The sequence below is a fragment of the Hyperolius riggenbachi genome, chromosome 3, assembly GCF_040937935.1.
Source record: "Hyperolius riggenbachi isolate aHypRig1 chromosome 3, aHypRig1.pri, whole genome shotgun sequence".
NCBI lineage: Eukaryota > Metazoa > Chordata > Amphibia > Anura > Hyperoliidae > Hyperolius > Hyperolius riggenbachi.
In genome coordinates, this window is record NC_090648.1 from 89,337,146 (window position 1) to 89,351,886 (window position 14,741).

Here is a 14,741-nt window from a genome sequence, read left to right on the forward strand (position 1 = left end):
TTGGGAAGGGTGCGAAATCGCACGCGAAATCGCGGGTAAAAACGCATGTACCAAACGCATGCGTTTTTACTATTAAATACATTAGCGGCGATTCGCACGGATTCCCGACGCAGGCGAAAACTGTGGGTCCCGCCGTGCAGATTTGGCCCGCTGCCAAATCGCTCCCGCACGCCGCACAGGTGGAAACAGCCCCATCCACTAACATTAGTTATGCGAATCCGCATGCAGTGCCCGCATGCGGATTCGCCCTAGTGGAAACGAGCCCTAAAGGACCGCTATTGCAACATTTTTGAAAAATAAAACTAAGAAAGATTTATTCTGGAAAGAATGCTAGTAGAAAGGATAGTGAAGGGTTAAAGGGACTCCGAGCTCACGAAAAAAAGAAAAGTTGTACTCACCAGGGGCTTTCTCCAGCCCAGTGCTGGTCGGGAGGTCCCACGCCGGCGTCCTGGCTCCTCTCCTTCTCCCCGCTCCGGTATAGCTGACAGGCCGCAGCCCGGGCGACACTCGGTGGAGTGTCGGGCTGCAGCTTCCGCGTATGACGCGGATTACGTCACACGCCGGCCGCCTCGCGTCATCACGGCGGCCGGCGTGAAAGTACTGCGCATGCGCGATTAAAGCGTGCATGCGCAGTACTTTCACGCCGGCCGCCGTGATGACGCGAGGCGGCCGGCGTGTGACGTAATCCGCGTCATACGCGGAAGCTGCAGCCCGACACTCCACCGAGTGTCGCCCGGGCTGCGGCCTGTCAGCTATACCGGAGCGGGGAGAAGGAGAGGAGCCAGGACGCCGGCGTGGGACCTCCCGACCAGCACTGGGCTGGAGAAAGCCCCTGGTGAGTACAACTTTTCTTTTTTTCGTGAGCTCGGAGTCCCTTTAAGAATTAGTTAAAAAATAAATCACCATGCTTTACACATTTACGGCAGCGTGAATGTGACAACTCTTCCGATGGAGGACAGCTCCTATCTGCCTGGCTAAGATTATTAGACTGTACTGCGGGCTGCTAACAGGCATTTCAAGCAGTAAAACTGTCTCCTCCGGTGATGTTAGCCAGGCAGATAGGAGCTGTCTGTCAGAAGAGCTCTCACATTCATGCTGCCATGAAGGTGTAAACAGCAGTGGGATTTATTTTTTTTATTTTTTAATATTATTTATTTTAGATGAAAATCAACTGATATCAACATATAGCAATCTGATTTAACATAAAATCTGCAAAGGTTGGTGAGAAAAGGCATTGCTATACAGTACAAGAATTTAGGAGGCACAGCTCCAATAGCATACAAACATTCTCACTATTGGTACAACTCTATTAACAAGCATATATAACAGTTAACAATCATCGTTTTTAATTAAATGAACTCAAATGTCCATGATTGACCGGGTAAGCCGGACATGGGTTCAAACTTGTAGAACTCTCACATGTACATGTAATCTTCACAAATATGTGTGAAGAAATCAGATACTCGGAGACCAAATATCTCCTTTTATGATCATATAAAGCTGTCATCTCGAGTCCAGTCCAGGTGCGGTTCCCTATCCCCCGGTCCCCCTCTGAAATACACCATCATGACTACCAATCTATTTTGTTACGTCTCGTCAACCCCATTATGGACTTCAAGGAGTATGTTCCAGTTCTATTCCAATATACTGTATTTTCCGGACTATAAGACGCACTTTTCTCCCCCAAAAGTGTGGGCAAAAAGTCCCTGCATCTTATAGTCCAAATGTGCTGCCAGGTGCTCCCCACAAACAGGTGCAGGACATAGTGGAAGCTCTCACCTGTCCAGCCGCGGGCTCCGAGTCCTGCATCCTGCTTTCATGTGTGATCAGCGTGACACGGTGGGGCAGATCACGCTCTTACGTGGACTTCAGCCCACCCAAGATGGCGCTGCGGGGCTCACATCTGCATTGAGCGCCCTTCAGGCTCTCCGTCTCACATCCACATTGAGCGCCACTCAGGCTCCCCAGCTCTCCCTGATTCACTTGGGCATTGAGCAGCACTCGAGCTCCCAGGACGAGTGCTCACTCTTATTGGCGGCGCACCACATGGGCAGTCCCGGTCTCCACCAGTTCTCTTCCGCCACTGCTGATAACCCGGGCGCCGCTGATAACCGGCAGCTTCCATCCCCAGTCTGACGTCCCCGAGAGCAGCTTCTCCGGCTCCACCATCACAGTGATGCTACTGCTACTCCGCCGGTGATGAGCGGCACTCGGGGTACGCTCTGTTATTGTAGGCGCACCACGTGGGCAGCTCCGGTCTTCTCTAGATCTCCACCGCCGTCGCTGATAACCTGGACGCCGCTGATAACCCGGCAGCCTCAATCTGCAGACTGAAGGCTCCGAGGGCAGCTTCTCCGGCTCCACCATCCGCCGGCGATGAGCGACACTCGGGCTCCCCGGGTGCTCAGTGCTTGCTCTATGATTGCGGGAAACACCATGTGGGCAGCTCCAGCTCCTGGATCATGTATTTCTTCACCGCTGCTAATAACCTGGACCGATCTCTACTGATGGCAGCTCTGTACCTGGGCAACACACTTCAGCCCACTACAACTCCATGGTTCCAGACCCGCAGCAGCCCACGTTCCTGTGGCCCTGGCAGCACGCCTCTGCAAGTATCAAAATGTATTAGTAGAATGTACAAGTATTTAGTGTAGGTTGTGGGGTCAGTGTAGCTTAGTGTAAGTTGTGGGGTCAGTGCAGCTTAGTGTAGGTTGTGGGGTCAGTGTAGCTTAGTGTAGGTTCTGGGGTCAGTGTAGCTTAGGGTAGGTTGTGGGGTCAGTGTAGCTTGGTGTAGGTTGTGGGGTCAATGTAGCTTAGTGTAGGTTGTGGGGTCAATGTAGCTAAGTGTGGGTTGTGGGGTAAGTGTAAGTTGTGGGGTCAGTGTAGCTTAGTGTAGGTTGTGGGGTCAGTGTAGCTTAGTGTAGGTTGTGGGGTTAGTGTAGGTTGTGGGGTCAGTGTAGCTTAGTGTAGGTTGTGGGGTCAGTGTAGGTTGTGGGGTCAGCGTAGCTTAGTGTAGGTTGTGGGGTCAGTGTAGGTTGTGGGGTCAGTGTAGCTTAGTGTAGGTTGTGGGGTTAGTGTAGGTTGTGGGGTCAGTGTAGCTTAGTGTAGGTTGTGGGGTCAGTGTAGGTTGTGGGGTCAGTGTAGCTTAGTGTAGGTTGTGGGGTCAGTGTAGGTTGTGGGGTCAGCGTAGCTTAGTGTAGGTTGTGGGCTCAGTGTAGCTTAGTGTAGGTAGTGGGGGTAGCAAGGGTTAGTTTAGCTGGGCAGTGTAGTTTAGATAGAAACCGTTTTGGGGAAAAGGCCCATAAGACACCCCTGCACTATATATGCACCAGGTTTATTATTTTTATTTTTTTTCTGATTCTTGCCCTCTAAACCTAGGTGCGTCTTATAATCCGGAGCGTCTTATAGTCCGAAAAATACGGTATATATCAGGCGGCCTTGCCTTCAAGTATTTCAAGAAATTGTTCAGATTCTCTAAACATTGACCAAAAAACCCACCTCAGGTCTATTTGTGGCTGTTAATGAAAGATCCTCCATTATTGGATATGATCTATTTCTTTCACCAGCTCAGAGGAATTTGGGGGAGTATTGGTCTGCCATTTTCTGACAAGAACGACCTTAGCTGCGTTCAATATGTGTCGAACAACTGACCGTTTGTAAGATTTCATAGACCAGTCGTTACAGTGTAGAGTGATTTATTTTTTTTAACTAATTCTTAACCCTTCACTATTCCTTCTACTTACATTATTTCCAGAATACATTTTTTTTTAGTTTTATTTTTTTTTAGAAATTTCGCGATAGCGGTCCTTTAATGTACAATTTTGTACCCATGGCCATGCTCCCCTCTGTGCATGAGTGGCTGCGTGCTACTCTGCAGGCACAAACCTTACTGGCGCCTGCTGAGCACGGATGCACAGATACACAGAGAGGAGCGCGGCCACAAACAGGCAGTGGGTCCCAGCCAGCAGCGGAAGGACATCAAGGGAGTTTCTACAGTGGTAAGCATCTAACTTTTTTAACTCTTCAAGTTTGCTTTGACATGCAGATAAAATTGCTCTGGTCCTAAGTAAGCAATTAAAGCAATCCTGTCACTAAGCGGAGCTACTTGACCTGGTGACAGGACTAGACGCAGTCAAATAAGTAGTGGCAATACCCCCTCTTTCACAGTAGTTCTATAGCTGGTGCACGCATTGCAGTGAAAAGAGCTATTGCAGCCAGCTTTCTCACGGTATTCATTCCTGCCATACCATGTCAAGCCCTAAGGCTCTACAAGTATCCATACCTCCCTCTTCCATTTGACTTGCAACACAAAATCAACATATTGAAAAGCTCCTCAATACCGAAAAAGCTGTCGTACTACAAAGCAAAGCTGAGCATAATTTGCTTTCTTAAAGGACACCCGAGGTGAAAATAAACTAAGAAATAATCAATTGTATCTATCTTCCTTCTCCTAAAAATTACTTTTTAAGATATTTTACAGTTATATTTTATGTTTAACCCCCTTGCCGTTCCAATTCTGTCAGCAAGGGGGCGGCGCAGCACTTTTTTATATATATATTTTTTTTTAATTCATGTAGCTAGCCTAGCGCTAGCTACATGATAGCCGCTGACAAGCGGCATCCTCCTATATAATTCGATCGCCGCCGGCGATCTTTGCAAGCAGGAAATCCCGTTCAGAACAGGATTTCCTGCAGGGCTTTCCCCGTCGCCATGGCGACAGGGCGGGATGACGTCACCGACGTCATGGACGTCGGGACGTCAGAGGGAATCCCAATCCACCCCTCAGCGCTGCCTGGCACTGATTGGCCAGGCTGCGCAAGGGGTCTGGAGGGGGGGCAGGCGCGGCGGGTAGTGGCGAATCGGCGGCGAGCGGGATATGCACACAGCTAGCAAAGTGCTAGCTGCGTGCAATAAAAAAAAATTGTGAAAATCGGGCCAGCAGGGCCGGAGAAATCCTCCTGCGCAGGTTACCCCGAGCTGAGCTCGGGATAACCGGCAAGAAGGTTAAATCTACTTTTTAAGTTTTAACTGTTTTATTGTTTTTGCTCAATGCCACATTCATTAAAATGTGCAAGAGCTAAAATCTATGAACTATTGACTCTTTTTATCTCTTTCCTGCTCTCAGAAGCCATTTTCTGCTAGGAAAGTGTTTTGTAGTTGGAATTTCTTATCAGTGAGAGTCACACTGTAGTCACTTACTGTCTGAATCAGGACTGAGTCAGCCACTTAATATTTAACTTTTCCAGGCAGAGAAAAAAAAAGGAGCACAGCCTAGTAATTTGTGTGCTAGGCACTGTACATACCCATGTCTATCTCATCATGTCACATGTCACCTCGGGTATCCTTTAAAACAGAAGGTATGAACCACATCAGTCCCTGATGAGGAGTCGGACCAGTATGCATGTTGGGTTGGTGTTTCTCAATAAAATGTACAAGCTATAGGCTTGCTATACACCAGCGGCAGGGCCGGTTTAAGCAACAATGGGGCCCCAGGTCAAAATAAACCTGGGGGGCCCCCCCAACATATACCCCGGAACAAAAATCGGCATTAGGGGACCTTTTTTGCAGCTGGTATAGTCAGGGTGTGAAGTCCCAATCGGTCGGAGCTCCACATTCTGGCTATCCCAGCCTGCATGGGGGACAAGGGGTTAAAAAGTTTCAGGAGGGGGACCCCACATAATTAAAAAAAAAAAAAAAATACCATACTCTAAACAGAAAAAAAAGATTGGGAAAATAGGAAAAAATGCCAGGGATCTTCATACAGCCATATTGCGGCTGTATAGCGATCCCTGGCCAAAGCGCTGTGGCTGCGTATAGACCCCCTTCAGGAAATTTATTGCGCTTTCGTTTGATGCATGTAAAATTACACTACCATTAGGTTTGCTACTAAAAGTGACATTTACCGCATTTAAAAGTATACTTTTTTCCTTCGAAACTTTAAAATCGATTTTCTCAAAAACTATAAGGTCTTTTTGAAAAATTGTTTTTTCCTCTTATTCCTAATGATCTCCTTAACATATCCTGCAAATTTAGGGTTTCTAACATTTTAGGTGGATTTGCTATTAACCATTAAAGAGAAACTCCGACCAAGAATTGAACTTTATCCCAATCAGTAGCTGATACCCACTTTTACATGAAAAATATAATGATTTTCACAAACAGACCATCAGGGGGCGCTGTATGACTGATTTTGTGCTGAAACCCCTCCCACAAGAGGCTCTGGTACCGTACGGTACTCTGGGCAAACTGCCACAATGTAACAATGACACACACAGGAAATGGCTGTTTATAGCTGTCTGTTAAAGCCAGAACAGCTACATAATCTGCCCACAGTAACAATGTCACCATGTAATACATGTCAGAATGTGAATCTGGGAGAGGAAAGATTTTACAATGAGCAAACTCTGACTAAATCATGTATACATAATTATTGTAAAAATTAAGCACCTTTTTATATTAAATTATTTTCACTGGAGTTCCTCTTTAAAGTCGGCAGGTTTTTAAATGTGTATTTTTTTTTTCCTTTGAAACTTTAAAGAGAACCCGAGGTGTGTTTAACCACCCTGGCGTTCTATTAAGATCGCCAGGGCAGCTGCGGGAGGGTTTTTTTTAAATTAAAAAAAAAACTATTTCATGCAGCCAACTGAAAGTTGGCTGCATGAAAGCCCACTAGAGGGCGCTCCGGAGGCGTTCTTCCGATCGCCTCCGGCGCCCAGAATAAACAAGGAAGGCCGCAATGAGCGGCCTTCCTTGTTTTGCTTACATTGTCGCCATAGCGACGAGCGGAGTGACGTCATGGACGTCAGCCGACGTCCTGACGTCAGCCGCCTCCGATCCAGCCCTTAGCGCTGGCCGGAACTTTTTGTTCCGGCTACGCTGGGCTCAGGCGGCTGGAGGAACCCTCTTTCGCCGCTGCTCGCGGCGGATCGCCGCAGAGCGGCGGCGATCAGGCAGCACACGCGGCTGGCAAAGTGCCGGCTGCGTGTGCTGCTTTTTATTTCACTAAAATTGGCCCAGCAGGGCCTGAGTGGCAGCCTCCGGCGGTGATGGACGAGCTGAGCTCGTCCATACCGCCCGGCTGGTTAAAGAATGTTATCTGCATACAGAGGCTGGATCTGCCTATACAGCCCAGCCTCTGTTGCTATCCCAAACCCCACTAAGGTCCCCCTGCACTCTGCAATCCCTCATAAATCACAGCCGTGCTGTGAGGCTGTGTTTACATCTGTAGTGTCAGTCTCAGCTGCTCCCCCGCCTCCTGCATAGCTCCGGTCCCTGCCCCCGTCCCTTCCCTCCAATCAGCAGGGAGGGAAGAGATGCAGGCGGGGACTGGGGTTCTGCAGGAGGCGGGGAGAGCAGCAGACTGACACTCCAGAGATAAACACAGCCAGCTCTGACAAGCTGTTTGTCAGCAGCGTGGCTGTGATTTATGAGGGATTGCAGAGTGCAGGGGGACCTTAGGGGGGTTTGGAATAGCAACAGAGGCTGGGCTGTATAGGCAGATCCAGCCTCTGTATGCAGATAATATTCTTCAAACCCACCTCGGGTTCTCTTTAAAATCGATTTTCTCAAAAACTATAAGGCCGATTTGAATTTTTTTTTCCTCTTGTAGCCACTGGGGGCCCCTACAAGCTCTGGGGCCCTGGGGCAGCTGCCTCCTTTGCCTCTATGGTAGCGCCGGCCCTGACCAGCGGTTCTGGATCTAAGCCTAGATTCAGGGGCAGAAATAGATGATTTGCATACTCAGTAGTGATGCATCATGGAAAACCACAGTTGCTCACTTAAAGCTGAATTATTGCAAATGCTTCTAAGCTTGATGCTTCTAAATGATTTCCTAATTTGGTACTGTCCCCCAAAGGGGTAAGGAAATGAAGGGATAAGAGGAGGCTTCCCAATTCTGATAAAATACTGTAAAACAACTTCAAATTTAAAGGTTTGCATTAAGGAAGTCGACTGATAGCAAGAGCTCAACACCCCTATTGACCCGAGGAAGCAAAATTCATCCTGTGAAACGTGTTGTCTGTAGTGTTTTTAAAAAAAATTGTCTTTCTCATCTCTTGCTGTCAGTTGAGTTCCTTAAAGTAGGCCAACCTTTACTTTTCAACAGTTTTTAATCATCACAATTGGGGCACCTTCTCCCATCCCTACATGATTTTAGGGCAGGAGATCAATCACTGATTGCCACTTATAAAGGGTGAGATTGACCCTTTACAAATATGTCAGCCCTAAAAAGGTGATCTGTTTCTTAAAACAGCTGAACAGTGAACACAGCTGTGTGATGCAATCTGCAATTCCTGATAAATAGGCCATCCTAGGTGTTTCAACTCAATTAACTGCATAGTAGACTCCTGCAGTGGAGTGCAACTTGCAGTGGAGAGGGAAACCTCTGTGAACTGAACAGGATCCCCTCCAGTATTGATGCCTTTGAAAAAGTTGCCTATAGTAGGCCTTCTGTGCCAAATGGGAAATTCAGCCAAGAATAAGGATAAGGATGTACTATCCAATTCTCTCTGCATAAACAGGAGGGTGTGTACTGGGCCTCCATGGATAACAGTGAGGGGTGCCCACGGGGTTCTGTGATATGCAGGAAGCATCCTAACATAGACATATGAACATCATGTATTCTAACAATCTACTACCTAGAAGGAATAAATGTATATCTAATGCTTATCAGAAATAAATAGGGGACAGGTGTAGAATAACATCTTTATCTCTTTTCCCAGAATTCCACGTCAATATTTTCCTAACTGCACTGTTTTTACCTTTATCTTCAATAATTATAAATTCTTTCTGTCTCCAGGAATGCTCACAGTGGGCGAAGTTGCCACTTTGGCCGAAACCCAGGGTCATTTCAAAGCCATAAAGCCATGGTGGGACGTTCTCATGGATTATCTTCTTATCATAATGCTCATGGTGTCCTTCTTCTCTGCAACGCTCCTTATAATAATGGATAAAGTTGTCTGCATGCCGAAAACCAAAGAGCCGGACAAGTTCTTGTCAAATGGCTTCTACAACGAAGGAAGGCCCTTACCAGTCCTCAGATTATCTGGACATTTGACCAACTTGGACTTTCAGCAATACATGTATGTTAGTGCTGTTTGCTATCACAAAGTGGTGCCATGGCAGACCAAATACTTCCCTTACCTTGCTCTTATCAACACCTTGGTGTTACTGGCCAGCAGCAATTTTTGGTTTAAGTATCCTAAAACCTCATCTAAAGTTGAGCACTTTCTTTCCATCTTGGCTAAGTGCTTTGAATCTCCTTGGACCACTAAAGCACTTGAAGAAGCTAGAGACCAAACGCCTCCAGAGAACAACCGCGTAAAATCTAGCAGCACCCGTTCCATGGACTCACCAAGAACACCAGTGTTCCGTCAAGTTACATTTCCTTCTGTACTTCTTCCAGCAGTAACCAGATTAGATAAAAAAGAAGAAGAACAGGCTAAAGCTTTATTTGAGAAGATAAGACATTTTCGTTGCTATGCTGAAGACTCAGATATAGTGTACAGAGTCTATATAGGGCAGACTGTTTTCAAAGTGGTAGCGGTAGCATTAGTCCTTACCTATGCACTCAGCTTAGTGGGGTCATTCAGTTTCCACCATACTTGTAAACCAAGGTTAAATCATCTCCTGGGATATTACATCTTCAGCTGTACGCACAACTTGGCCTTCATACTTGAAAAACTCTTGATGACTTTTATTTTTCTCCTAGCCGTATATGTCTGTTTGTCTTTGTATGCTTTATTTTGGCTATTTAAAAATTCACTCAGGGTGTACTCATTTGAAAAATACAGTGATGGAACTGGTTTTGGAGACATCGCTGACGTCAAGAATGATTTTGCTTTTATGTTGCACATGGTAGACGGCTATGACACACTGTTCTCCAGAAGATTCTCCGTATTTCTCTCAGCTATGAGTGAAGGGAGGCTCAAAGAAATGGCACTCAATGCTGAATGGACGACAGAGAAACTCAGAGATAGCCTTAGCAGGAATGCCAAAGGACAGTATGAATTGAAGCTTTCAATGTTACCTGCGATACCCAAGGCTGTTTATAATCTGACTGATGTTGCAGTTCTAAAGCTGGAGTTGATCTCCTCTGCAAAGATTATAAGAGCAGTGTCCAAACTTGGCTTACTTTCTGAACTCCACATTAGTCACTGTTCTGTCAAGGTGGACCCTGAAGCACTGCATTTCCTTCAGACTCATGTGAAGGTTCTCAGCATTAGATTCACAGATCTGGAGGAACTACCATATTGGTTTTATTCTCTGAGAAACTTGCATGAATTGCATCTGTCTGGCAATCTCAACTGTTCCAACAACAAGAGCATTCGACTACAGTCCCTACGTGCCCTAACTGCCCTTCGGTCACTTTCCCTCACAACCAATGTATTAAGCATACCATCTGCTGTACTGGATGTAGCAGGCCAGTTGTCTAGGCTGAGCATACAGAATGGAGACACCGAACTTGGCTTGTCAGGCCAGCTGAAAAAGATGAACCACTTGCTGGAACTTCAACTGTGCCATTGTAAGATCTCAAAACTTCCTATTGCACTTCCTGGCTTATTAAGCTTGCAGCACATCGATCTAACTTCAAACCTCATTCAGAAAGTTGACGAACTGAGCATGCTTCAGCGCCTTCGAAGTCTGAGTGTGTTAAGATTGTGCCACAATACTATATTTCATCTTCCAGCATCTATCGAACTTTTGCGCAATCTGGAGGAATTTTCCATTTCTCATAACCAACTTGAGAATTTACCAGTTTCCCTCTTTAACCTGGTTAAGTTGAAGCATTTAGACGTGAGCTATAATCGGATTAGAGTTATCCCTCCTGAGGTGGGTCACCTGACACGCCTAGAGTTGTTGGCAGTTACTAGTAACCAGCTCTCTTCCCTGCCACAAGAGCTGTTCCGCTGCACCAGACTCAAGTCTCTCTCTGTAGGGTCTAATAAACTGTCCAGCTTACCACCAGAAATAGGACAGCTTCCTCTCTTGTCTAGCCTGGAACTTGTAGGCAACAATTTAACGACCTTACCAGAGGAGGTTGGCAGCTGTCTGCAGCTGAAGAAAGGAGGACTTGATGTGGAGATGTCCGTGCTGAGAACTTTGCCTGAAGAACTGAAGACAAAATATTTGTGAATTATTTTTGGTCTTCGGTCAGATATGCGATATTGACTGATAAACACAAATGACAAAACTTCCGGTTTTATTTCCAGGCAGCTTTCTACAACGTTTCTTCTCAATATAGTTCATATTGTTGTTTCACATAGTTTATTTTATGTTCTGGATGTTTGACAGTTATTTTCTAAGCATAAAGTTTGTGAAATCCAAAGTCGTCAAATGTAGCGGAGTTCCACAAAGTTAATTTTCAGTTGAATTCTTTAATTGTATTGAATATAAGAAATGTTTTTCACACCTTTATTTTGGAGTTTCTAGCAGAGGTTAAATAATGTAAAGGTGGCCACTAATGGACCAATTACCTGACCGATCGACCAGCTGGAAATCGGCTGGTAATGATCGATCAGGAACACTAACTTGCCTGATCCAAATTAATGGAATGTTCGGATTTTAGCTGGTTGATCGTTCAGGAAATTGGACCATTAGAGGCCACCTTTTTGTTTTTCTTATCTTTTCATAATTGGACACTTTATAAAAAAACAAAACAAAAAGTGGGGTTTTAAAGAGAGCTTGAGGCATCAAAAAGCAAATACTTACCTAAGGTGAGAGAAGCCTCTGGATCTTCCAGTGGCTTTCCGCTCTGTCTTCTGCTTCTGCCCGGGACCCTCCTGCACATCATGATCGACAGAGCTGGGACAAGCTCCTCCAGCACCCAAGGCTGAGACACCAAAGTGCGCCCCTCCATCCCACCCACCCCAGCCATCACACACTGATTGCTATTAGACTAAGAGGCGCCCCGGGCCCCCAGCACCTTAATCTCTAGTCATCTGGCTTACAGTCACTACCATGTATCCCCTTTTCTTATTTCTTTCTGCTTCAAACACAACAGGCAAATAATAGCTGAGTGAGTTGTGCTCCCCCCCCTGCACTGCGCCCTGAGGCTGGAGCCTCTCTCGCCTCTGCCTATCCCTCTTCTCTTCTTGCACGAGCATTGCCGTGCCTGTGCCATAACAAGAGTGGCTCCAGCTTACTGAGCAGGCATGTATTTGAGGAGGAGTGCAATCACGAGCTTGGAATCTTACCATGCCACCATAGGGATGGTTGTATTTATTCAGAGCTTAACATAGAAGATATTAGACTATAAAATTCAAGTCAAGTAAGAGACACAACTGACTATATGTAGAGCCAGTGCTCTATGTCAGGCTCTGTTTAGGATTAATTTATGTAGCTTGAAAATAGACCAACAAAATACAGCAGTGGCTGCGTTTGATCAGGGCCGTGCAGAGGGTCCTTAAGTGGGGGGTGCTCAAATTTAAAAAAGGGGCCTGGCAATGCCTGCCCCCACATACCCCCCCCCCCCCATCGTTTCTGGCTAGGGGGGTATTGATTGTCATGCTGCTGAATGCAGATGCAGGGTGCCATGCGGGTTCTGGGTGTGAGTACAGAGTGTCATGTGGGTTCTGGCTATGGTTGAGTATCAAGTGTCATTCGGTGTTGATTGCAAGTACTTAGTGCCATCTAAGATCTGGGTGCATGTACTCGATGTCATGTGGGTGCAGGTACTGGGTGTGACATGGGTGCGAATACTTGGCGCCATGCCTGTACTGGGTGCTGGCTATGGGTGGGCTTTGGGCATCACATGGGTTTTGAATGCAGGTACTTTGGGTGCGGGTACGGGTTAAGTGGATACTTGGTGCAGATAGTGGATGCCATGTAGAAGCTGTGTGCAGGTGTGAGTACTAGGTGCAATTTTAGGCCTGGGTGCAGATACTTGGTGTCATGTGAGTGTGAGTATTGGGTGCCAGCTATGAGGGGAAGGAGTGGCTGATGGAAAATGTAGAGGTCAGTGTGGGTGCTGCAGGAAGGGGCAGGGCCATGCAGAGGATCCTCAAGGGTGTGGTGCTCAAATTTGCAATTGATAAATCGTGTTAAATTGTGTATGTAATACCCCCTCTCCAGAAAGCATAAGGCAGTCTTAACACACACGCACGCACGCACGCACACACCTTCCTACCTACCTCTATAGCAGTATCAGGCAGACTTTGTGTCTCCTTCCATCTCTTTTGGTGCTACCACCCTCAAATTAGCAGTGATAGGTGCCCACTGTTAATGGGTTAGAGTGGGCACAGTGGGGCCCACTGTGGAGGCACAGACTCACCTTTCATTACTGGGACCTCTGTCCCTCTTGATCAGCACCCAAGCCTCTTTTCAGGCAAAGAAGTGGTTACCAATATGCAGTGGTTGTTAAGCATTAGTAGATGCAAAACTGCAGTAAGTGCCCAGATGCAGTAGATGGTAAGACGCAAAGGTTCACTTTGTGGTAAGTTGCAGTGGGTGCCAAGATGCCAAAGTAAAGTTTGTGTCAAGCTGCTTTGTGTACCAAGATCCAGTTTGTATTGGGTGTTTATTTGCTGTGGGTGCTATGCAGTATTGGGTGCTGAATGAGTAGCAGATCGTGATAAACAATAGTGGGTGCCATGTGAGTGCTAATTGGTACAGGGAGCCATGTGAGTGTTGGACATGAGTGAGTAGGGAGTGCCATGCGTGGTCTAGATGTGTGCCATGAGAGAGTACTGTGTCTCATATGGGTTCGGACCAAGGATGGGTACTGGGTGCTATTTGGGTGCTGGCCATGGACGGGTACTAGGTGCATATAATGGCTTTGGAACTTGGTGACGTGTGAGTACTGTGCCATGTGGGTGTTGAGTGTGGGGGTATGTGGGTCTTAGGTGCAAATACTGAGTGCCAAGTGGGTACTGGGAGTGAGTACATGGTGACATATGGGTGATGCGTGCTGGCTAGTGGGGTATTTGTTGTCATGTGGGTGCTAAAGGCAGATGCTTGGTGCCATATGGGTTCTGGGTGCTGGCACAGGGTGTCATGTGGATTCTGGCTGTATGGGTGTGTATCAACCATCATGTAGGTGTTGATTGTAGGTACTCAGTCCCTTTTGAGTTCTGGGTGCAAGTACTGGAAGTCATATGTGAGTGCTTGCTGTGGGTGCTGGGCACCAAGTGGAGGCTTAGTGCAACTGGAACTACTGCAGATGAAACATGTGGGTGTTGGGTGCAGGTACTGGGTATCACATAGGTGCAAATACTTGGTGCCATGCCTGCACTGGGTGCTAGCTAGAGGTGTACCGAACGGTTCGCCGGCGAACGGTTCCAGGCGAACATTGGGGGTTCGCGTTCGCCTGCGCCAGGCGAACTTTTCCGGAAGTTCGATTCGCCCCATAATGCACTATGAGGGTCAACTTTGACCCTCTGCATCACAGTCAGCAGGCACATTGTAGCCATTTAGGCTACAGTAAGCCCTGGAGCCCCACCCCCCCTTATATAAGGCAGCCTCCGGCGGCCATTACAGTCACTCGTGTGCCTGCTAGAGAGAGGAAAGGGACAGCTGCTGCAGACTTTTTCTCTTAGGGACAGATTAGTTAGGTTCTAGGCTGCTTTGCTTGTTCCTGACTGATTAATATTGCTTTTAAAGCACCCAGCAACAGCTCTTTTCAGAGCTCAACCTGTACATTTTTTTTTTCTGACACTTTTGTTGCATGCACAGCCTTGCTAATTGATAGTGTGTGTGCCACTGCCAGCAGCCCAGCACATTCAGTGACTGACTGCCTGTGTGTG

At 46.9% G+C, this 14,741-nt stretch overlaps 1 protein-coding gene across 5 annotated transcripts in view; it reads left to right on the top strand.

Moving 5' to 3' along the window:
- LOC137561037 (volume-regulated anion channel subunit LRRC8D-like) overlaps positions 1-11,339 on the top strand; it is a 35,140-nt gene extending 23,801 nt beyond the window's left edge. For all 5 annotated transcript variants that reach the window (XM_068272255.1, XM_068272256.1, XM_068272254.1 and 2 more), the window contains exon 2: positions 8,798-11,339. In XM_068272255.1, the coding sequence (XP_068128356.1) occupies positions 8,800-11,133 (2,334 nt within the window). In that variant the 5' untranslated portion in view covers positions 8,798-8,799 and the 3' untranslated portion in view covers positions 11,134-11,339. The remainder of the gene's footprint in view (positions 1-8,797) is intronic.
- The last annotated feature ends 3,402 nt before the right edge of the window (positions 11,340-14,741 follow it).